Source organism: Puma concolor, chromosome A1 (genome assembly GCF_028749965.1).
Source record: "Puma concolor isolate L17-30 chromosome A1, mPumCon1.1.hap2, whole genome shotgun sequence".
Taxonomy (NCBI): Eukaryota; Metazoa; Chordata; class Mammalia; order Carnivora; family Felidae; genus Puma; species Puma concolor.
The window spans coordinates 59134689-59160332 of record NC_141667.1 but is presented as its reverse complement, the minus strand read 5'-3'; the positions used below and the strand labels follow the sequence as shown (position 1 = coordinate 59160332).

At 40.5% G+C, this 25644-nt stretch overlaps 1 protein-coding gene across 18 annotated transcripts in view; it reads right to left on the bottom strand.

The window, feature by feature from the left end:
• TENM2 (teneurin transmembrane protein 2) overlaps window positions 1-25644 on the bottom strand; it is a 1151751-nt gene that overhangs the window by 254831 nt on the left and 871276 nt on the right. For all 18 annotated transcript variants that reach the window (XM_086711354.1, XM_086710697.1, XM_086710377.1 and 15 more), the window contains one exon: window positions 18151-18389. In XM_086711354.1, the coding sequence (XP_086567480.1) occupies window positions 18151-18389 (239 nt within the window). The remainder of the gene's footprint in view (window positions 1-18150; window positions 18390-25644) is intronic.

Sequence of the window (25644 nt, the reverse complement as noted above, 5' to 3'; positions counted from 1 at the left end):
AGGCTCAAGAGGAATAAGCAACACAGAGTCAAAGCTGACCCACACTTGGCAATACAGGGGTCAGAGACTTCATTTTCATTTTGGTGGTAAAAGAAGAAAAAATATATACCTAAAGACATAATTATAAATCAAGGATAACAAGATTTCTCAGTCTTGGCACTAATGACATTCTGGGTTGGATGATTCTTTGTTGTGGGGGGCAGTGCTATGCATTATAGGATGCTTAGCAGTATCTCTGGCCCCCTACTTACTAGATGCCAGTAGTGTTCCCCAACTATGACAACTAAAAATGTCTTCTAGACACTGTCAAATGTTCCTAGGGATGTGGTGGAGGTGCACTGAGTTAGAGCAAAGGGCAAAAGAGTGAAAAAGAGTCTCCCTGGGTGAATGTTACTGGGGTCGATAAGCAAGTGGTCCCCAATGCACTATAACCCCGCACAGTGTAAAAAGTAGTAAAAGAAGAAAGAAAAAAATTGTGCACATCTTTGAGCCCTGACCACCTCATTAATGAGCAAAGGTCCAGGTGACCAGTTATTACTCCATCGAGACTGCAGAACAAGGAGGAATAATATTTGGACTATTTCATTAATCTGTGCCAAGGACCTTTTCAAACTGAGTCTCTTAATGGGTAAAATATTTGACATTCTGTAAAAAGACCTAGTGGGTTCCAATCCATCCTTTTCACACAAAGCGCTTTTAAAGCTAAAAAAAAAAATCATAGGGGGAGCAGTTATGAAAAGGAAGTGGAACCCAAGAAGGAGCCTCATTCCTGTTTTCTAGCCACGACCCTGACTTGAATACAGAAAGCCATTCCTCCCATACACAGGCAGTACTATTTACCCTCAGCTCATCTCACACACCCAGACTATAAAAGATCTGCTAACTGGCGTAGGATTATGTGCATTTTACTTTCATTCTCTACTCTTCCTAATGATTTTTCAAGGGTTCTTCCCCATGAACATCCTTATCCTTCATCATTTACTTATAAAAATGCAGTCTTAGAGATAGTTGCTATTCATTTACACTTCTCTCAGGATCTTTTTGGGAGCCCTTGGTCTTGAGATTGTAAAACACTGTTCTAAAAGACTCTGTTGTATGTACCACGAAGCACTGAAGAGGGCAAAACTTGGAAGAAAGGCTGTTCTGCATGAAAATATTCATACACATTATTTCATTATACACTTGAGAAATGACAAGTTGGTTTGCAAGAATAGTGTAAGATGTTCTCTTACAATTTTACCCATGGTTAAGAGCCTGTTCACTCTGTTCCCAACTCCACTTTAAACTTCTCCTGGATGTCTTACAACTCTCAACCAATTTTTGAGTCCTAAAAGCAGGTTCCTTTCTATTTTAAAGAGGCTTTCAGAAAGTTGTCATCTACAGTAATGCTCTTAGACAATAATGCCTTATTGTCCTGTGATTATTCTAACCAGCTGATAAGTCGACTAAATTTGAGTGCCATTTAAAGTAATTCTCCCCATTTATGATTGAACTATGGGCTTGTTGGGTATGCATCCCACATTTAATCATCATGCAAATGTGATATCTGATCCCTGATCTCCCTCCTTGGGGAAGCTGCAGGAGGACTCCAAAGGCTTCAGTGGTGGGTTTATGAGACCATCATGATATTCCTGTCGTGGGCTGAAGTGGAGAAGGCAGAGATCTGACATCTGTCTTAACCCAACTGGGCTTGGAAAATGGTTACTGATTTAGGAGTCCCTAAAGACCTGCACCATAGCTTAGGGTCAAAAACTGGATAGGAATGGGATGTCCAGCTTTGTGGCTGAGGCTTATCTCCTGCTACCCTGTAGCAGAAAGGAGACCAGAAGAGGTGAGAAGTAGGATAAAGACAAAAAGAAAGTACAGAGATATAATTATCTACTAAATTGAACCTCATCCACTCAGTAATTCACATAACACCTTTGGGGCCTAAACTCTCTTGGTTAGTTTGGAAGCTGACTCTAAAATTCCCCAGGTAATCATGCCGTTTTATGCTTTACTCTAGGCACCTAGCGTCTGAGAGGGTAGTTCATGCACTTCAGTCAGATGTTAAAACATTGAAAAGAAATGGAGACTTCAGCATGGTGCAGAGGGAGGGCAGAGGGGAGGAGGGTGCAAGCACATTCCCTGATGTCTGGCCCTCTCTGCCTGGATCCATAAACCCATAGCCAAACTCATCCATCTGACCCTTCAGCCTGGGTACAGTGAGTCAGCCTCATTTTCAGAGACACAGGCAGATGCATTAGAGTTTAAACCTGTTAATACAGTGAATATGTAGCATATTTATCATAATTTCAAACCTGTCTCTAACCAGCTGATCAAAAGGCAACTTTCTTCTTTGAAGATTTTTATTTGTAAGCTTCACTGCCCCAAATCAAAAAGGGCAATGGTACAGACTCCCAGGACCACATTCTGCATTTGTTAGGTGAGCGCCTTCAAGTCCTGGAACATGCTTTTCTATTTATAAATGGGTATGCTGAATTTCCACATATTTCCTGATGCCTTTTTTGGTTCATGAAATTTACGCTACGTATGAGCAATGTTATGGAGGCAGTTGGTTAGCCTTTTAGAGTTTAGTTTTAGCCCAATTCTGCTCTCCTTTTTCTCCACAGACTTTCATACAAAATCCAAAGTGAATGTCTCAGAAGGGGTCTTGATGGGTTTTACTGGATCAAAGGGCCCTCTCCTAATAAAGAAACCGCACAGAGATTTACTGAGCACATTAAAAAAAGAATAGCTCCTTGCCAATTCTGGTAGAATTACATGCCAATAAAAGAATGTTTTGGCCAACCATGCTTTTAGAAAAGTGTGCAGTGATTTAAGGATGGTGTTAGTTTTAAGTTCTTAAGTTACACCATTCTTGACAATGTTCGTGTACGGATCCAGGTTAGAAACCTGAAGGGTATATCAGATATTTCAGTCTTCTTCATCTCCAGTCAGTACTATACAAATTCTATCATAAATCTGCCTTTTCTTCTTTGGAAGGAGGCTCTCACAGATTTACTGTTTCCCTATTTCCATGTTCCTCTCTAATCTACCCATTCACATACCCACTGATTATGGCCAGAACCTATGGATAAGTCTCCCTGTCTTCTGTCCCATTTCCCAATCTATCCTGAATCCTCAATCAATTAGTAAGTAAATATTTATGGAACATCTACTAGGTAACTATCATGATAGCATGTCATAATTAAAAAAAAAAATGTTTTAATGTTTGTTTTATTTTTGAGAGAGAAAGAACGTGAGTGGTCGAGAGGCAGAGAGAGAGAAGGAGACACAGAATCTGAAGCAGGCTCCAGGATCTGAGCTGTCAGCACAGAGCCCGACACGGGGCTCAAACTCGTGAACTGAGAGATCATGACGTGAGCCGAAGTTAGACGCTTAACCACTGAGCCACCCAGACACCCCAGCTTGTCATAATTTTATATTACATTCCTGCTTATGAATTTTAAGTACCTTCTTATAGCCAAACTAACCAAGTTAAATATTCTGCTAGCCTTCTAGGCCATCTATCACCTGGTTCTGCTCTATCTCACCTCCTATTTTCCACCGCTCTTCACTGGGCACCCTTCTCCTCACTGGCTGAGCTCCTCATCTCCCCTGCCCCATGCCTTATTAATTCTGGCCTCTCCCCTTCCTTGCTGCCTGCAGTGCTTCTCAACTCATTCCTACTTCAATTCATCTCCATCCTCCCAGGGCTAGGTCAGCATGGAAATGTGTTCACTGGGTCATCCTCAACTCCTCCAGTCTCTGAACTTTGATAGCCTAAATCCTAAATTGCAACTTAGCATCTGTATACTTTTTCTTTTGAATGAATGCACAGATAGCACGAATATTGATACCAATATCTACTTTAAATGTCACATAGAAAGTCTATGAAAAAGGTATCATCATCATTATAACTGTTATTTATTAACCATTTCTTACAGTTAAGAAAAACGAGGCTCAATACATTAAATTTTCTTTCCCCAAAGTACGCAGTTGGTAAGGGTTGAGATGGCAACCTAGCCAAACTAAATCCAGAACTTTCTTCAGGGGACTATTCCAATGCCCAGCTGGCCACTAAAGTGAGGAACCATTATAGATACAAATCAGGTTTCCTGATCCAGGTGAACAATGATGTCGGAAGTATGAAGTTTCAACGAGTCGTTATTTGAACCAAGAGGGCACAAAGGCCAGGAATTTTGTGTTGATAACATGTGTAAAAGAAAACCTATCTCAAATTGAAATCAACTCTTTTTATCATGAGTGCCTTTCTATGGCCAAGTGCCCAGACCTTTCTCAAGTTCCTCTTGAAACTCATCTTCCAGGACCCCATAGTTTCCTTGGCCACTAAGAGGGTGGACTCAATTCAGTTTCTTGACACTGACCCAAATCTCAGTCCTGAAAAGAAGGGAGGCCCAGAGTGTGCATATGCTGACTTTGAGTTCCTGTATTAGGAGAGCCTCAAATGAATCGCTGAGTTTGCTTGAAATTACGATAAAACTTTGTATGATCCTCAAAGAGAAGCATGCTTGCGTGTGTTGACGAGCTTACGTGGGTCAAAACAAGACAGCAACCACCACCACCCCAAAAACCATGCCTACTTCTCCACCCCTGGCTTCCCTGCAGATTTTAGCAGGCACCCAGGTGGAACCTGACTCAAATTGCAGCTCATTAGCACAGAGGAATAGAAGTTTAAGGGAAAGTGTGTAGTAAACAATGCTAATCCTGACTTAAGCAGGAGATAGCGACCTTTCTCCCTTGTCTAAAACAAGTCGCTGTTTCAGGCTGTGCGGGCCTGCTTTACCATTACCTGTTAATATGTCTGCAGGCAGAAGATGCAGCTGTGGCCCCGCGAACAGGCTCCACAGTCAGGCTGAACATAATCCCTCATGTAATGAAAAACCTATTTCTATTTCTGAGGCCTCACTACTCTTCATACTGAAGAGCCTTGTGCCTGTCACACATTTATTGAAGCCTATTACTCATCTAGGCAGCGGGGCCCAGTTAGTATTTGGAATTATATTTTAAATCACAATTTTTCTATTATTTATTTTAGGATTCCAAGGCTCCAGTGAAAGCATGTCAGTGTTCCTCTTGATGCGCTTTCAAAGGCATTAAAGCCCCAAATCAAAATTCTTTTCTACGCAGAGAACCTTTCTGCATGTGTGGCAAAACTTCCGTCAAGATACCACAGTCCCCAGTCACCCCTTGTGTGCTAGAACCTCAGGATGCTACCGTGATCACATGTGCAGGGGTAGAGATTTTAAGTCTCTCTCCATTCAGCATCAGAGTAATCTTTTCTGGGCCACCAGCTTTACTCCCTCCTCTCACATCAGGCTCTTTTCTTTGGCTTTCGAAGATAAATGGGTAGAGTCTCTTAGGATGCTGGGGACAGGGCTGTGAAGAGATCAGCTAAAACTGTAGCCTCATCATCCAATAGAAAAATAAGAACTGGCTTAATCTAAGTCAGAGGATTTTCTGAGCTGACCACGAAGCCTGAACTTCCGTTTATTCACTAGGTCAATGGTGACCATGCGGTTCCTTCCTGTTCTATAGAAGCCAGTGGAAACTGTAATTTTCTCTAGCTATTCATCTGGCCGCCTTCTCCCTTTATATCTCCAGGAAAAAAATACACACACCATATATACCACGGTGACGCAAAGGGATGCCTTCCTGGATTTTCTGTCCCTTGTGCACACTTGCTTCTTCTCGTAATATGTGTTTTCCCCTTGGCATACACAAATCTTCTTGACATTAGCCCCTACACTCTACTTGGCCTATCTATATGAATGAAAATCAGCCAAAATTTGATAGCATGTGCACAATGTCAAGAATCCTTTCAGTTTTTTTTTTTCTTTTTTGCAATTCACACTTTGTTCCTTTTCAGGTCTGGAGTCCTTCTCTACATTTCCACTGGCAGAGATTTCAGACCAGCCCCTTGAAGGAAACCCTGTTGTATATGCAACCTGGTTGTTGGGTTTTGAAGGGTGTGGTGACAAGCCAAGAACCAATTCAATCCACTCTGGGTATCTTCTCAAGGAGCCAGGTTTTGGGTTTTTTTTGTTGTTGTTTTGTTTCATGCTACTGTCGGAGACACAGGCACAGTAAAGTTTTTGGTCAGGGGTGAGGCAGCAGTAGTGTTGTGATGAAGAAAGAATTACAAAGGGTGTGGCAAATTAGCAAAAGTACTCAGACATGCAATTATGAGAAGAGTTCAGACTCGGCTTTCATGTGATCTCTATCTTTTTTCTTCATGTTTTGACAGCATTCTCCCTGGGTGGGGTACACAAGCGCTTGTTTAATAAACTCCTTAGTCATGCGAACGTGAGAGACAATTCTTTTTCTTCCTTCAGGACAAATTTAGTCACAGATATTTCAGTCGGGTCCACTCTCCAATTTGCTTCTGACATTAAAACAAGCCATTGGTATTTCACTACAATACAGATAGCACTGCTGGGTCAGCTAACCTTTCCAAAGGCTTAATTCCTGTCAGTTTTGAAGAGAAGAATAAAATACCATGCAATCAGCATCCACCTCCCTACAAAAGAAATAGAGATATTTTCTCCCAGACAGGGCCAAGACCATGAGCCCTTGGGTAGCCCTTTTGCCCTGACCACCCCCATCTAAAGAGTCAAGCTGCAGAGGTGGGGGGTAGGGTAGACAAGAGGTGGGATAAAGTTGCAGTCGGCATACCAGCACATTTTTTAAAAGTCTAAAATTAAGTGAACTGTAATGTATGTATATTAATTTTAATAAATCTGGACTTGCTCCAAGGATACTTAAAGGTAGAACGTAGAGAATAGGGGACAGGAGGGGAAGGAGCAGTGACATCCACATCTCTGTGAATGCAAACAAACATTGTGAAAGATGAAACCACTGGAAGCAGGATCCAAAGCTGGTTTCCTTCAAGTCAGATTAAATGTAGCTGTCAAAACATTTCATTAAGATGTGCACATATTGAAAACTTTTTCTGACCAGAACTTTTGGGGCACGATCTGTGGGAGGAGTGGTGTGGGGGGCCACACTCATACACATGCCAAATGGAGAGGGACTGACCTTCTTTCCCTTCTCTTTCCCAGCCCCCCGACCCCCACCCCCACCAATCCAGATTTGGCTGAGTAATGAGTTGCTACCAGCCTGAACATACCTGTGTCCTATCCTAGACCAAGATATGCCCATGTAGGAATTTGGAAACCTTCCTAAATGTTACAAGTCCATAAATACATTGAATTCGACTAGGAGCTAAAAGTGTAGTGTCAGCTCAGATATTCCTGCTGGACCTTCCTTTACACCATGAAAACAGGCAAAATAAGTCAGGGAAAGGATCTAGTATAAAATAATTCTCCATCATGTCCATTCCTGATCAAGACTGAAGAGAAGATTTTTGAGAATGCCCTCACCTGATTAAAAAACAAATATGCTTGCTTTCTGGCTTCAAGGGTCATTCTAAAGACAACACATCTGAAGACAAAGGTGATTTTTCTAAGCTTAACTTTCAGCGCTCCCCTGGGAGCCAACAGCCACACTCTTTCCATCTCTTACATCATTTGTAGTAGCAAAGACTGTAGCGGAATTACATGGGTATCAATTAGACACAACACAAGATAAACTAACCTTAGTGAGAAATGATTTTGTAGGGGGTGTTTTTACTGCCCCCTCTTCATACAACGTATTTGAAATATAGATTGATGTTCAACATTAGACACATGATTCTCATCTATTAGGCAAGAGCCTGCCGTGTCTATAAATTCAATTTCCTTTATCATGGTGGCTTTCTGGTTTATTTGGATAAATGTTGAGCTGTCCACTGTTATTTATCTAAGTAGTTCATGAGGGAACAGAAAGTTTAATGATGTGAGATGAGGGGGTGAAACAGCACCTCCAAGCAATTCTCAAGGATTGCTTTTCATCTCATTACCTTGGTTGGACTTATTGGTTCAAGAAATCATGCACAAGATTACATGCCATTTGATGTGCTGGGTGTCACCTTTCCCCCATCCTTGTCTTCTAATTGTTCCATGTTTTATCTTGCTTAGCATATGGTATCTCACAGCCTGCAATGCTTGTTAGTGTTTCTAATCACTGTGTTCATAGCTTCTAGTGTCTTTTCCTTACTTCTTGTCTTAACTTCATCCCACTCTTTTTTGGTATGTATTCTCCTTTCTTTGGATTTTTACCCTTCACTGCTATGGTCCTGAGAAATGTAAGCTAATCACAGTCCAGCTTCTTTTTTTGAGAAGCTTTATGGTTTTTAAAGTAAATTCAAGAGGAGACAATGCCTTCATTGGACAAAAACAGACTGAATAAAAATGGGCACAAGTCTCTACAATTTCTTACTGTGTAATGGTTAGACCACTTCACATTTCTAAGGAGAAAGAAGGATGGCTGACCATTTGTCATAATGATAAGTTAATAAAACCCTTTTTAGTATAAAAGCTTCTATTGCCTGATGGATCTGGGAAAAATGAAGCTCAAATGTCTTAACATCATGGCGCACGTCATTTATGCAAACCATAACTTGTCCAGGCTTTCTCAGCTTTCCTATTAAAAAATTTTTTTTTTAAATCTTCATTTTTGAGAGAGAGAGAGAGAGAGAGAGACAGACAGACAGACAGACACAAGAGTGAGAGCAGGGGAGGAACAGAGAGAAAGGGAGACACAGAATCCGAAGGAAGCTCCAGGCTCTGAGCTGTCAGCACAGAGCCTGACGATGGGGCTTGAACTCACGAACCATGAGATCACGACCTGAGCCAAAGCTGGACACTCAACTGACTGAGCCACCCAGGTGTCCCTCATCTTTCCTATTAAGTGTACTATTTTATGGGGTTGCTTATCAGACTCTAGGTCTAGGGAAATTTTTCAAGTAAAAATGTCCTAGATTCAGAGGCTGGTCAGCAGATCCCAGCAAACAATGTGAACAGCCAATCCTTTGCCTAAACAAAATTTTTGGTGCAATGGAAAAACATGAACTTAATATAATAAATTTAATACATTTTAAATTAATAAAAATAATACATAAAACTCATATACAAAGTTGCGAGAAGATTTTTCATGGGAAAAAAGTCTTTAACCTACAATTCTCTCAAGAGAAGAGACACCTTTCTCAAGGAAGTATACAAATGTTATTAAAAGAAGGTTTAAGGGGAGTCTAGGTGGCTCAGTCAGTTAAGTGCCCAACTAAGTGACTGCAGCTCAGGTCATGATATCACAGATCGTGGGATTCTCTCTCTGTGCCCCTCCATGCTTGCACTTTCTCTGTCTCTCTCAAAATAAAAAAGAAGAAACTTAAAGGGAAGTTTAAGCACATGAACTCTAATTCAGCGAATGCCCTAGAAGTCTATATTTGTAAACTTTGGGCATAAGGTAGCCTTAAAACCAGTTTCAACAATGCTTCTAATTCAAAGGCATACCAAACTTCTTTGAAAGATGTCGTCTTGTTTAGCATGGCCCAAAGAACAGAATGCACTTGATAGACTGCCACTTACCTTTCCCTTTGGCATATAAGCAAGTCTAATCTAAACTTCATTAACGTGCCTCTAAAACACTCATGGTGTAATAGAAGTAAGCCTACGGATAGGATTGCATCATGACAGCAAAGGCAAAAGCAAGGCAATATACCTTTCTTTTATAAAGATCAGAGTCCCTAGGGGAGGGCCAAACGTGTGTGTACACATCTTTCCACATGACCTAACTCCACTGAAAACCCGTCCCAAGGGAAGGGCCTTCCCTAACAGCTGTGAACACAAGTCATGACGAAAGAAAGGCTAAGATTGGAGGCAAATCTGATCCTCCCTTCTCTGAAGCTTTGGTTTACTAGGGAAAAAAGCCTTTGAAAGATGATACTTATTATGTATCATATAAATCTTTCTTTCCAAGAAAGGAGGACAATATTCTCTTCAGCAAAACTCTTTTCTTATCAACACATAGTTTAGGACTGCTATATTTCCTGAGACATTCTGATATTTACATATTTAAGGCTAGGAGTTGATAATAAAAAATGAAATTAGTGGAACATGCAATGCATTATCCCAAAAATATTACCATATTTATGGTAATATTAAATATGCTAATGTAGTTGATGGACCATTTGCTCTCCTAACACAGAGGATCTTAATACGAGACATCAATTTAATAAATGATTTATTTGATGAGTAAAGGGCTCAGACAACAATTCTGCATGTCTATTCTTAACAACCAAAATGTGGATTTTCTAGAAAGGAATTTTCAGTGAAGGACACAGGAAGTATGATTTAAGGTGACCTTAAGAAAACTATGAATGTTCTAAAAGTTCGCTTTGGGGTCAAATTTCTGTCATATGAGGCTGCACAGCTAAGTCGGGCATTTCAGCACAAAACATTCTGTATGGCTTGTGTACACAGACCTAATTCACCATATAATATTCCTCTTCTCTATTTGGTGCCTTGTAGCAATTGCTTCATTTCTTAGCACATCCTCATTTACAGAGAAGCAGCCAACAGACTTTCAGATTTATGCCATTATTTGCTTTTTCACCTTGAACTCCAACTAAATTCTGCCACACTTTTGTAAAATGAGTGCCAAATGGTGGCTGTATGCCAGACACAAACACTTCCCAGTTTCACTCATCCAGCTCTCTTGATTTCAGGGAATCACAGATTCCGGCTAGAGGGCTTAAATGTGGTGCTTACACAACCCCCCTAACTGTTCCTTTGCCTAAATGCTTTATAACTTGGAAATGCTTGGGAACGGAGGCAATTACAACTTCAGGGAACCAGAAACTTCCCTTTACATGGGGGAACAAGTAAAACCAGGGATCAGGGATTTCGGGCACTTGATAACGCTGTCCATTAATGGTCCAACTTAGCCCTAACTCTAATCAGCATTTATTAATTAAATAAATATTTATTTATGCTTACAAGGTGTTAGGCATTGTTGGGGATACAGTGATCCAAGAGCCTGGTTTTATGCTTTTCAATGGACCTCGTCTAGGAGTGTGGGAGCCAATACGATAATCGTAATAACTGTTTAGTTGAGCTTCTACTGTGTGTCAGGTGCCACCACATTTCACTGATTCTAAAACACAGATGTGTTCACATTTTCCTATCTCTGAAACCAGAATGCATTTTACAACTGGTGTTTTCTTACAGTCATGGCTGGCCAAGCAGACAATGGTTTGCTGGTCTGACTATAGACCTATCTATTCATAGAGTTGTATGTCATTCCAGGTGGTCTGTGCCTACCTCTTTCCAAAACTACATAATAAAAATTATAAATGCTAAGTACTTGTCACAGTACTTAGGGGATACATACAAAAACGACATTGCTCATACCTGATGACATTGCATTTGAAGAAAAGTTGAATACATATATTAGTGAACACCTGAAGTATCTTTACAAGGCAGGAATTATCCCACTGTTTTGGATAAGGAAACTATAGTATAGGGAGATTAAGCGGCAAGCCCAAGTCACAAAGCTTTTAAGTATACACATCAGAATTTGAACCCAGGCTTCCCTGAGACCAAAGCCCATTCATGTGATTTCCATCACATCAAGGTAGTACTTTTCTAATTAACATGGCAAGAATGCCTGCAATTGTGTTACAGGTAAAACGTAGAATGAAACAATACTTATTTACAGTACAACAGAAGCTATATCCAGAATTCTAAATCATGAAACATGTAAATATAAACAAACACATGCAAAGCTTAGGAAATGAAGAATTTAAAAGCTTCCTGTGGAAGGTGAAGGGTCTGTGGGCTTGATGACCACCCTAAGTGATGCAGTCAAATAAACAGAGCATGTGGGAGAGACACACAAAATGTCATAGCTTCGCATCCCATTACTGCTTCTGAACTGATTGCTGACTGCCAGAGAGATAATGGTCACAGAGAAATTTCAGGACAAAGGCCTGAATGGTGAGTTGACAGAAAGACAGTTGGTGAACACTGCATTCTCATTCACCCAACACATGCTCTGTGGAGCCACAAGGTCTTAGGCCAGCAGATCATACTGATAACACTGTCTACTTGTCATGGTCCTTGAGGGGCACAGGGTGGTAGCACTACTCACTCTTCCCTGGTTTTGCATTAAGAGGGTCTACAAAATAAAGACCAAAAGTTGCTTCCTCTTCCTTATCCATGGAGCTTACCTGTCAGGGTGGGAAAGCCCTGTATCAGCTGGCTACCTTGATTTCTGACAGGTGGCTTGTGGAGGAAAGCCAAGGCACCTCACCTCAGTAAAGGAACTTTTCTGAATGTCACACATGAGATATGCATGTTGCCACATGGCTGCTAGGTGATGGAGACCAGAGACCTAGCTAATGACTTAATTTGCTTTCCATAAATTGACACATCCTCTGAAATTAAGAGTACAATTATGAAATGGCAGCCCCCACTGCCAGAGACTCACCAGTGTGTAAGCAGGGACAGGACTTTATTATCTGGTTAAGAGCACATTAGCATATCTATTAGATAAAAAGTCTGTTACTAACATCAGAACTGGTAACATAACTGGGTCCCCTGACTTATTTGTGGGAAGTTTTTTTTCCTTCTCTGTGGGACTAAATACAAGCTTTGACCATCTGGGGCTGGGGAGGTGGGTGGAAATGTTACTTGCAGGATTGTTCAGATTTAATCACTACCATTTTGCCCTTTATATAATGGGAGGTAAATACACAATTTGGAATTCATACAGAGGTCAAGGATTAGCATCTCTCTGGATCATCAAAGAACAGTGAGTCTGAATGAGAGGGCCAACATTTTTCCTAGGCTGTATCCTCACAAAGGATGCCAGGTAAGTGTATGCTTCTCATCATTTTCTGTCATTTTCTTTCTGTTTTCCCCAAATCTGCTCTGTTCAGTGAGATGGGAATACACAAAATAGCAGCTCTGAACACAGGATTCATCAGTCTGAGTCTCAACATATCAATTTTCAAGTGTAGCAACTTTAAACACATTGTAGGCTTTTAGTTTCCATAGAAAATAATCTCTCATTGTTTTCAAAAGAAACTGAAAGCCCCCCAAATTACCACACTTTTAACATCCTGACATGTTGATGGCCCGCGTTCTTCCCAGATCAAAGTGAGAGTGGCAGAAGACAGAGTGTTGAGCAGCTTACTTAAAACATAGTATTTCATATTTGGCAGGAATTACTGTAGTGAAAAAAGACAAGGTGACTTTCTAATATATAGATGTATTTTGGTTTGGCAGAGATCTGAAGAGCTAAAAACTAATTTAGGATGACATAAATGCTCTTATCTTTCTTACCCCCTTCCCTTCCCAACCACAAGAAGAGTTTTTGACAGAAACTCAGCATATATTGCGTATTGTCTTTAACTTGGGGATGACAGTCTGAGTCCTGTGTCATGGTGAACTGTTGTGTTGACTCTCATCTTAGAATTTCTAGGATTATCTTGATTTAAGCAGTAAAGTCATATATCATAAGCACCTTTCTTCCTTGATGTGGGTAGCCTGTAAGAACTTCAATGCCTTTTAAGGAAACGGGATCTATTTGACCTTAACCTAGGAGAAGAAAGCAATGATGTCATTCAGGGACTCTGCACTGTTACAACCTGTTGGAAAACCTTAACTAAGAAAGGGTCTTTGTCACCTTGAAAAACAGGCCATGATTTTGCAGAGGAACCTAGGGTAAATGAAGGTTGAAGACAAGTGTGTATGTGGCAAAGTTTTTAGGTCATTACACTCTACCCATGGGTTGAAACACTATCTCAAGCCATCCATTAGGATGGAAACTTTTACCCTTTGCAAAGTTTTAAAGAGAAAAGTGGCTTGCTTTTTCTACCTTTTGGTTTGGATCAGGAAGTCAGATCTAATTATTCATTATGAAGTGGGATGGCAGCATCAGAAAAAATTACCCACTGCACTTATAGTGGATGAGTAGTTGGACAATCGGCCAGTTGGAAAGCAAATGTTTTCTTTCTGTAAAAATGGAAACACTCCGAAAAGGTATTTTTAGGAAAAGAAGAGTAATGTAATCAAAGAGGGGCTGGCAAACCATGGCCTGGGGGCCAAATCCAGTCTGCCACCTGTTTGGTTGTATGTTTTTAACAACAGCACATGAGCTAAGGACTAGTTTTACATTTTAAATAGCCTTAAAAATATAAAAAGAATAATATTTCATGACACATGGAAAGTACATGAAATGCAAATTTCCATGTCCATAAGTAAAGTCTCCTGGAACACAGCCCTGCCCGTTTGCTTACACACGTGTACGGCTGCTTCTGCCATACAACAGCAGAGTAGAGCAACTGTGACACAGACTTCACGACCCACAAAACCAAAAAAGATCTGTTATCTGGCTCTTGACAGAAAATATCTGCTGACCGCTATAACAGAAGAGGTTTGTGAAAACAGACACAAAAAGACAGGTTAAAAGACGGAGGAAGAGATATAGTTTCTCTCCACTTCAGGAATCATCAGAAGATGGCTTGGGAAGGAAAGAGCTGAATTATTCTCCCTTATTAATGAAGGCAAAATCAGATACAGGGAGTTGATCCTACAAAAGGGATGATTTAGGTCTTATGTGATATTTGGAAATCATTAGGGGACTAATCAGGAGACTAAGGACCTAGTCTTTTACCCTTATAACTAACCAGCCATGTGATGGCAGGCTCTCTGGGCCTCAGCATCAACTCTTGTGAAATGATTGTAATCTGCCAATTTTATTTTCTGCTAGAGTGGATGTTGGGGCTGTGGGTATGGTTCAAATGTAATAATTACGGAGAAAATGCTTTAAATGTAAAGGCTTGCAGTTCTGAGCAAATAGAAGTTTCCAATCAGTTATTGTTATGTATACTATGAGGATAAAAACAGTACAGTTGACATAAAACAGGTGAGAAACTCTACATTAGTTACATGATCCAGAAACTTAGGGATCTCGAGGGATTTCTGGTGTTGCAGGCAATGAAAGCACTTGACATGCCTGAGGATAGAAGACAACTTCCTGAGAGAGAAGCTCTTCTGTATTTCATAGCCACTACTCCCTAGGAACCACATGGGTTAGGGCCTGAGTGATGCACAAAATGGTCCCCTTGTGGTTCATGCAGCTTCTCAAAGTAATTTATTCCAGGATGTTATGTACACTGGGAGAATCTGGCATAGGAAGAATCTTATGGAAAGTACATCATAAAAGATCGTTGGCTCCAGTTGTGTCAGTAGGAAAGGGGGAATCTATCCTGAGTTGGTAAAGGCCCACACTTCCAATATGCACAAGAGTTGACCTTATTCTGCTTTCACACTCACCCTCATACTGGATGTAAAGAAGAACTTGTCATGGGGCTGAGCTATTCCAGATTGCTCATTTTTGGAGTCTTCTCTCCACAGGTTTGAACATGAAAGGAAGATAATTTGATCTATTTGTCACAGCTCCTGGCAGGCCTGAACCCAGTGCCTGTCCATAAATATCTTGGGGCTGATGCTTAATTTCAGGACTTATAATGTTCTAGTGGAACATGGAGTCATGTATGAACCAGAATGGGCTCAGGTCTTAAAAACTCTGGTCTCCCCTAACAGGAAGGCTTTGATTTTTACGTTGCCCTTCTGTCCTTCCCTGATGGCTTGTTTTCTTGGTGGGCACAATCACTTGTTGCTCCCAACAGCACTTTTCTCTGTGTTTGTAATGTACTGTTTATGCCCCTGCAGCTCTGTAATTAATAATATACTGCTTTTCATCCTCAAAGTGATTTATACACATTAATTAATCCTCACCATACTTTGGAGTTTCTGCATGTAAATATCCATCATGCTTCCAGAATTTACTTGGGAAACCAAGACTCAGAAGGAAAACAACTTTGTCAAGGCAAAGGAGAAATGAATCACTAGGTCAAGATCAGCACTCAAAACCTTGACCCCTTCATGGTGCTTGCAGATCTGCTGTCACCTCTGGGAGAGTAGCCCTATGGCTCCACACTCACCAGCATTACTGCTGGGAAAACTGGCCCCTTCCATCATTTATTTTTGAGTCATATTGTATTCTTTAATACTCCAGGGTTAAAGCATAATCTTACCTAAAGCATACATAATAGAAAATGATGGATTATAATCTAATAAACTATCCTAAGATGCTCAGGTCCAGCTTCTAGTAGCCTCCAGACTGAGGATAAATATGTTTCCTAATCCATCATTTACAAGATACACACCCAATTAAAACATTAAACTCTCACTATATGGTTTCCCATTTATGTAATCGTCCTACATAAAGCTATTATATTTTAACCATCAAGCTCAATACATCAGGCGATAGCCATCTATCTCTCTCTGGCAAGTGGAGTAGGAGGTACACTGGGGATGGTATTGGCAGAGGTGAGCAGTGCCTCAATTTCTGTATCTGGGCTCCCCATGGTGCCCACAGGCTTAGCAGAACATTAAGCCTGAGAAGTGAGCTCATGGACCCTTTTTGCAGTTCCTGACACAAAGCCAAATCATGCAAAGACCCTGAAGGCAATTCAATTTGTTTCTACCAAGCCTCCCTGAACAGTTAGCTGGGGAAGTACACAAAACTACTTCTAACAACACAAAAGATTCTACTCAAGTGATTGAGAGTGCAACAGATGCCTTTTCCCCTCCCTTGTCAATCCATGACTCCATCCTTCATCGAGAGCAAGTGAGAAGCAGGCATGACTTTAAATTAGGAGTATATGGGTGTCAGACCTCAGTCCCCATGTGGAGCTGGGGTTTACAGCATCGAGGATTCTGCAAAGTTCCAGATAAACATGGTGCCTTTCCCCAGAGTGTCAATTTTCTCAGTTTTGGAGGTCATTCCCAGGAGACACAACAGGAAAAGAATGTAAAAACTTATATTTCTACATTAAGGTGAGCATAGCAATATTATGGGAGAGAGTGAAAACTTCACATCAATTTTTGGCTTGTAATGGCGTTGGGCAGTGTAGTCAACCTCCTTTACCATCAGGTAAGCTTGGGTAGAATGGTCTGGGAAGTCCTGGACCAATTCCTTCTCTGGCAGGCACCAAGCTGGCTGCCTGATGATGAAGGAAGTGTTCACTGCTGAAGGACAAGGGACAAAGTCAGAATAATCAGGGTTGCTTTTTTACCCCCCTCTCTTAAATGAGAGGAGTTTCAGCCTAAGTGTTGAGAAGAATTTTGGAGTCAGCCTCTTTCTGCTGGTGTTTTATAGGTTTGTTTTGCAACATGGCAGAGCCCCAAATTGGGGAGGCCTGTCACGGCTGCCCTGAAACTAAGCCAGAGCCATCAAGTGTTTCAAATAAACTTTATCAAACATCACGGGGCCTCTGCCTGGGCCAGGAGATCTGCATTGGCAAGCTCAGTTGACAGAGCAGCAGCACCAGGGCTCTTTGCTGAGGCCAGGAGCTGTGAGCAAGCTTTGTGTCCAGACCAGGGTGCTCATATGCACATGGCATTCTGCCCCTCAGCTCTTGGCACCTGCTGCTTCCTGAAGTTACAGGGCTACACCCCATGGATGCAAACCAATACGCCTGGCATAGGAAGAAAAATACCACTGCAACTTCACCAACCTGCTACCCTAAGTTATATCCTGAGTTCCCAGAAGCAAGGTTGGCATGTGAGATGAACCTCACTCATGAATGTGGTGCAATTCAGGTTGAGACTAAAAGGACACAAGCAAAGGAAAGGATGTGGGCAACATCCACTGTGCCTAGGTGACTTGATTCCACACAAAGACCTGGTTGGATGCTCTGACCTCTCAATCCTGTTTCTGTTCCACACCTCTGAAAATAAGCTAGCAATTTAACTTTCCTTTGAATCAAGATGTTCCCAGACATGCTGGTTACTATTATTCGATTCAGTTTTTGGCTGAAATTAACCCATGTTGCATGAATTTTAGAGCACAGACCTGGGTTAAAATCCAGTGATGGAAGACACTAGAAGACTACTTCAGGAAAAAGGGATGGGTTCACAGGAACAACAATTTTCAGCTCATGTCCAAGAAAGAATACAGCAGGCATGCTTAATTCATCTGATAAATGTTAATTAGAGTCTTGAGAAAGAAACTCATCAGATTTAAATACATTTCAGGAGAGAAAAAGCACTCCCATCCCTCATTCATTTTCATGTCTTTCAGGAGCCAATAAGCAAACTGTACAGACAACAGAGGGCTTCTCCATTCATAAGCCCACAATCTCTGCCCCACCTCCTCATGGCCAGGGTCATGGAGCAGGCTGCCTTGACTTACCTATGAAGTATGCCAGCAGAATCGCCAAAAGGAGGGCTGCGGCGATGGCGGACAGGGCGGCACATTTCCAGCTGCAGTATTTGGAGGGCTTCTTCAGCTTGAAGGCCTTCCTGGAGAAGGTATTCCGGGGCAGCAGGCGGGGTGGTGGCGTGTAAACGGTTCCTGAGGTCAAAGGGTATCCCGGAGAAGAGCTGCTAAACAGGGGTGTGCTTCCCGAGGAGGTTTTAAAGAGAAAGTGCCTGGCAAGAAAAAGGAAAGAGTTAGCATGGACATGGGTGGCTCCTGGAGAACACAGACCTGCTTTTTCTTTCACTCTGCTTTATCTAGTTCTATACAGTCCTAGTTAACTGCTCTACTTTGTCATGGAAAAAGGGGCAAAGATTACATCTGATAGTGACATAGATTAATTCCATAGAGTCACATCATTTATGCATTCCATATGCATCTAGATTTTACCTTCCACAACAATCCTGAAAAGTATTCAAAGCAAATATGGAAAGTGAGTTACCGTTTGTAACTTGGAGATGATGATGATGATGATGATGATGATGATGATGATGATGATACTAAACAGTATCAGGTACTAGAACCTGCTATTTAAAGGCACTTGAAGGGTGCCTGGTTTGTTGGGTTAAGGTTGGTTAAGTTTAAGCATCTGACGCTCGATTTTGGCTCAGGATCTCATGGTTCATGGGATCAAGCCCCTCATCAGGCTCTGGGCTGGTATCATGGAGCCTGCCTGGGATCCTTTCTCTCTCTCTCTCTCTCTCTCTCTCTTCCTGCCCTCTGTCCCATGCTCAAGCACACACATGTGTGCTCTCTCTGAAAATAAATAAAGATTCAAAGACACTTGAAATAATACTGTCACAACAACTTAGAAACTAAATATTAAAATATTTAAGATATGAGAAATCAGGCTGGAAGAATTCAAGCAACTGTCCAAGGATGTGAACCCTGAGCGCTGCCTCATGCTAAAGTGTGTACTCTTCAGTGTTACTCTAAAGTACCTATCTTGAGCCTTCTTCCTGGGCTGTTTGCCCTCCTCCATCTTACTTCCTGTTCTGAGACTGCCTCTCTAGGTCATGTGATGTTTTTCCTTTGGAAACATCTTTGCCTGGCAATTAAACAAGGTGCCCTTGGTCTCTAGGACTATGGTGTGACAAGAGGGTAATGGGGTCTACTGTCGACACCTAATATAACCCTTCTTCAGGGTCAGGAGACTGTCACTCCAAGGACACTTCAAGGACCATAAATTCTCTGACAGATTCTTCTCTCTTGTGTGTGCCATTTATAAACTTCAAATGTGACTTGCCACACCTTATTTAAAATGATGACTGTCTTCCAGGAAATCTATAGTGAATTTAAAGCATGGGTTAAGTAGTGTCTAGAGTCTGAGCAGCTGGAAGCTGGGACTGTGTCTTCTTTTATACCTTGTTCATTTTTATGTTCCCAGTAACCAACTCAAAGCTCCACATGCAACGGGCTTGAATGAATGAATGAATGAATGGAGTTTCCTCATTTTTTTGTAAACTTAAGATCCTAAGATTCCAAAACGTTATGCAGGTATTTCCTTTCAAGTCTTCAGTAGGTGACCACATACTATGTGTCAATTACAATGGTAAATGTTTTATTTGCATGCAACCTCACATCAACCATATATTATTACCATAGTTTTACAAATGAGAACACTGAAGCTGGAAGTTAGCAAGCAGGGTCATCGGGGCTAAAACTCCAGTCTGCCTGGCTCTCAATGCTCCAGTTGGACCTACTACACCACACTACCCCCTGCATATGGGGCTTAGCAAGCTACCCTGGTAGGATTCTGAGGCAAGATCAAAGTTATTACAAATATTTGCGTCTTGGATGCTTCCAGATAAATCCGTGAAAGTATTTTAATCTTTGACAAAGATCACACAAGACTGATATGATTGACAATGATGTCAGAAAATGAGTGTCTGATTAGTGAACTATTTAATATAGCCAACATTAAAGCAAACAACTGATATTTAAACTTTATTTGTACTATAAGTATGTTTGATGATCTGAGTAAAGGCAAGAGGTTGGATTCCATAAATAAACTTTTGTATTCCTTATCCAATAGCACTCTTTTAATGCTCCAGATTAAAAGTGTCTTCTAGAAGAGGTGGCAAGTGGGCAGGGTTTAGAAGCAGTGTTTGGCAGCAATGTTCGCCTGGAGTGGAATCTCAGCAGTGCCATTATTGGACAAGTAAGCTCACACAAGGTACCTAATGCTGCTCTTAAAAGCCTCCATCTCCTCACTTGTAACATGGGGTAAGAGCAGCAGAGGTACCTCATGTCACAGAGTAGACTGTTGTAAGGGTTACATAAGATCATGTAGGAAAAGCACTTAACCAAGGGTGTGTCACATAGTAAGTGCTCAATGCATGATGAGTAGCTTTTATTATTAATTCTCAGAGCGACATAAGGAGCCTGAAACATGAATTTTAATTTAAAGCCTGACAAATGTCGAACAAACACCTGAAGAGTTCTCTAAATCACTAAATAATAGTCCACTGCCTTACAATTAAGCTAGAACATATGCCCACCAGAAAGCCAGGGGGATGGGAAAATGCTGGAATTTAATTTAGAACTAGCTCAAATGTACTTCTTGAACAACTTTCCAAGAGTGGGTAGTGAAAACTGGAAATCAAACTAAAACCAAGGAATATAAATATATTTCAAGCTGTTATTGATAAATATTTAGAAATATGGGAACACCAGTTCTCAGCCCTACAGAGATCTTACCCATTTCCATGGCTTCAGGCATCACCAATATGACTCAAGTCTCTGGGTCTCCATTTCCAACAAGCTTCCTTCCTGAGGTCCAGATTCATATTCCACTTGTACACTGGGCATCTCTCTATCTCTACATCCCACAGCTGTACTGAACAAGTTACAGCCAAGCACGGACTCTTTACCTTCTCCTCCCCATTCAGATTCCTCCTGCAATCCTGTTATTCCCAGGTTCCTGAGAGACTGTAGCCATTTTTCACCTCCTCCCTTCCCCTCACCTTCTCCCATACAATGGGTGAAAGAATCCTATCAAGTTTACTTCTGAAAACTTCTCCCACCAACCTTCCCCTTCAATCCTCCTGCTAGCTTTTTCCCCAAACCACAAATGTCATTGTGCTCTGGCTTATAAATCCCTGATGATCCTCCAAAGCCTATAAGAAGAAGTCTAAATCTGAATATGGGACCACACTCTTTGCAACAACTACCCAACTTTTACCCTTGTCTCTATCCCTGTGCTTCCAGCTCCCAAAATCTATGCTTCAGTCATGGCAAAAGACACCTCCTTCCTTAACCAGCCTGTTCATGTTGCCATGCCTTTGTGAATGATGCACAAGGCTTTCAGGAATGGCTGTTCCTCTGCTTCCCCACCCATCACACCCCAGCCAACTCCTACTCACCTTCCAAACACCTATTTTGGAAGCATATTCCAAAAGCACCCCCACCCCATCCTCTATCACTTTTTGCACTCAAGTATCTATCATCTACTTGGAGATTACATACACTATATATATATATATTTATATATATAAACTATATATATTAATATATATATTTATATATATAAACTATATATATTAATATATATAGTTTATATATATAGTTATATAGTTATATATATAAACTATAAATATATATATAAACTATAAATATATATATTTATATATATAGTTATATATAGTTATATATATAGTTATATATATAGCTATATATATAGTTTATATATATTTATATATATATAAACTATAAATATATATATATAAACTATAAATATATATATAAACTATATATATTATATTATATATATTTATATATACAGTTATTTATATATAGTTATATATATAGTATATATATAGTTATATATATATATATAGTTATACACATATATAACTATATATATATATAACTATATATATATAACTATATATATATAACTATATAAACTCTATATATATATAGAGTTTATCCCAGTGCCTGGCACCTGAGTATCAGTCATGTTGGTGGACAAAATCAGTAAATGGGAAACAATGTTTTGGCAACATGAGAGAAATCACAAGAAGATTAAGAAGTTTAAATTGCTTTAATGTTATTTTTAATGTACTCATCTGTAAGAAATAATAGAGGGATAGGATTATTATTTTCTTTGTATGGGATTCCTTCCTGAGATCCTAAAATTGTCTCCTTGACAACACAGTCTATTTTCCACACTTCTTTCTAAAGAGGAAGTCAGATTGTGTCACATGTCACTATTCTCCCACCCCCTCCCCCCAATCAATCAATCAAGGCTTCCAATAATACTAAAAATGAGATCAGAAGTCCTTGCCATGGCCTACCTTCTGCCATGATCTGCCTTCCAGTGGTCTTTCCAGTTGTATCTTCTGTCACTTTAGCCCCTCTCTCCCACTCTATCAGGTACACTTGATATTCCACCTCATATCACACCTAACACATTTTCACCCAAGGGCCTTTGTACCTGCTGTCCCCTCTGCCTGGAAATAACCTGCACAGCTTGTTTCTCCACATCATTCACCACTCTGCTCCCATGTCACTTGCCCAGGGAGATCTTCTCAGCACCGCCCCCCCCCCCCCCACACACACACCTTCCTTCTCTGTCATTCTCCATCCTATTATAACTGCTTTTTCTCAATTATGTATGTGTTTGTATGTTATTTATTATCTATCTCCACCATTAGATCTGAAATATGAAGTTTAAAGTAAACAGATATTTTGTAAAATTTGTTTACCATCGTATCCTAACATTTAGAATAGAGCCTGGCACATAGTGAGTACTCAACAAATCTTTGTTAAATGAATGACCTACAACCTTTCCAAGGCCAAAACAATGAATGTTAACAGGACAGCACTGTGAACATTTTCAATTTTAAAATTAGGGTTCTTTCTGCCATGCTGACTTCTGTTTTCCAGACTTACAAGTTTGCATATATGCATATAGGCAGATATTTACGTTTATACATACAAGGCCATTTCACCATAGGAAAACAAAGACAAAAACACCATATACTTTTCAGCACTGCATTAATCCTAGCAGAATAGAGCTCTCTTTGATATCGTGGTGTCTGTGATGATCACAGCTAAATGAAACTCATTTTGTTATTGCATCCCCCCCACCCCCGCTTTTTTCCTAGTTTCTGGTGCTTAAAATGATTAAACCAAAGTACCAAAGATATGTAGGCTCCTGTTTCTCCACAACACAGGTACACTCCAAATCTTTAGAAGGTTAAATTCAGCAAACAAATAAAAAAAGAGATTCTAAAGACATGATCTTCAGATTGTGTCCCATAAATACCTCCTTTGTGATCACTTGAGTGCTGTGTTAGAAAAGTACAACTTTCGAGGCTCCATCCAGACCTAGGGCTAGAGTCTGAGAGGCATCAGTTAAATAGCTCTGTATGTGATTCTAATGTATCTTAAAGTTTAAGAAACTCCCCTCTACCCATTGTGCACTTTTCAAATGTGTCTGATGGGTAGTAGATATATCTTTTTAAATGTGATACATCTAGAGAACATACTAGATGGTTAGTAGATGTATCTTTTTTAAACATGAATTTTGAATGCTGACATCTTTAGGGGTAAAGTGTCAGGAAGTCTACAACTTACTTTCAAATGATTCAGCAAAAAATCTCTGTCTCTGTCTTTACAGATAGATGAGGCAAATGTGGCAAAACGACAGCAATTGTTGAAACCAGATGGTTATTCTTACGTTGTACTATTCTCCCAACTTTTCTGTCTGTTTGAAAATTTTCATAATCACCAAGTTGAAAAAATGAAAGCTTTGATTCACCAAGGATTGCTGTCACATGCTGCAGGAAAAAAAAGATAAATAAAATGAAGCAAGACCCACAAGGTAATGGTCTGGCCAGATGGTCAATGGGAGGACCAAGAAGGCTTAGGAGACTTCTCCTGATTTTTCCCTGAACTGGCTATTAAGACAGCTTTTCCCCCTCAGGGGCCTGCTCAGTATGCTCCGATGAATCATTTGTGATGCCCCAACTGAACTTCTTCCCAGCGGTCGGTCATGGAAGTAGCTCAGCTCAGGACTCCAGGCGTCAGCAAAAATGTGTAGTTTCCAAATGCACTTGACATTTTTCAAGCACAACTCAATTGCTCTCAGAATTGGCCACTTGTGCCTCAGAAAGGAAAGGCAAATGAGGGGCCCCCAAAGTGCTGTCCTTGGAGTTTGCTAACACTCAAAGGGATAGAGAAAACTGGTCCTTGATGTGTTACAAAAAATAAACGAAGAGCTTACACACTTCTTTCTTTCCTAGCCATGTGGTTATCAGGGCTTCAAGTCGTAGCACCCAGCATCCTTCCTGCCACAGGTTAGGGGCTCAGAACGCCCATGGAATTGAATAGTAATGCTAAGGAAGGATTGTGGCTCTGTGTCCTCATCTCTGTACACTAGACTCCAGTGAGTTCTTAAGAATAGAGTGATCATCACTTCACCTGAAACTATCTTTTGATAAATGTCACTTTTCCTCATGTGAAAACGAAACCATTAAAAAAAAAAAAACTGAAAGAGACAGAGAAAGCGAGCATACCTAACAGCTATTCTCCCATGCATTTTACATGGCAGCATCTTGGCAAACCAGGATTTTGCTTCAAATTGGCTTAGAAAATTAAGGGCATACGTTTTCTCTGATTAAACGACCATGGAAAAATTTAAAAAGAAGTCTAACAAACAAGAAACTCATGCATAGCATCCATGCAAAAAGGAGCCCATCAAGTCAAAATGCTGTGAATTTTTATTTTATTCTTATGATACAGAAGGGGCTTGACTCATCTAGAGAAGCGTTGAGAAGTAGTAGCTGGTTAAACTACTTGAGACTCCAACAGAAGATTTCTTTTCCTTTTTCTCTGAGTCAATCACAAGTAAACTCACTCATTAACCTCAAACCCTGCTAAAGAAGGAAACAAACAAACATAGAAAATCCCTCAACACCAAGTACCATTTTTCAGGTTGCAATCAGTGGGATCCTCAGAGGCAGTCTCCCTATTTTCGATTGGTTTGGCTTTATTCCCAGGGGGAAGTCCCAGCAAGGCTTTGAAACAGAAATGCACTATACAGATAATTGCACTGCCTTAACTCCAAAGGTCAAGTTTTTGTCCCTACCCCCACCCCTCTCTGTTCTCCTCTCTCTCAATCTGTTTCCCACTATTTCCTCACAGTGCACCATTCAGCTAACCACCACAACTAATGGCTAACAGTACAGATGAGTTCTCTCTTGTTCATGAAGTCAGCTGCAGGAAACATTCTCCTTGAAATCAAGCAAAACTATTGAATGGCCTCAACATAGTGCCGTGTGCAAAAAAGCAGATCTAGTTATCAGAGAAACCAGGTGTTGACTGTTGTTCTACCGAGAAAATTGACCTCCCCAGTAAATAAACTCACAGGTATTCAGAGTAGTGGATGAAAATATTGATACACAGCCCATTAATCCCTAA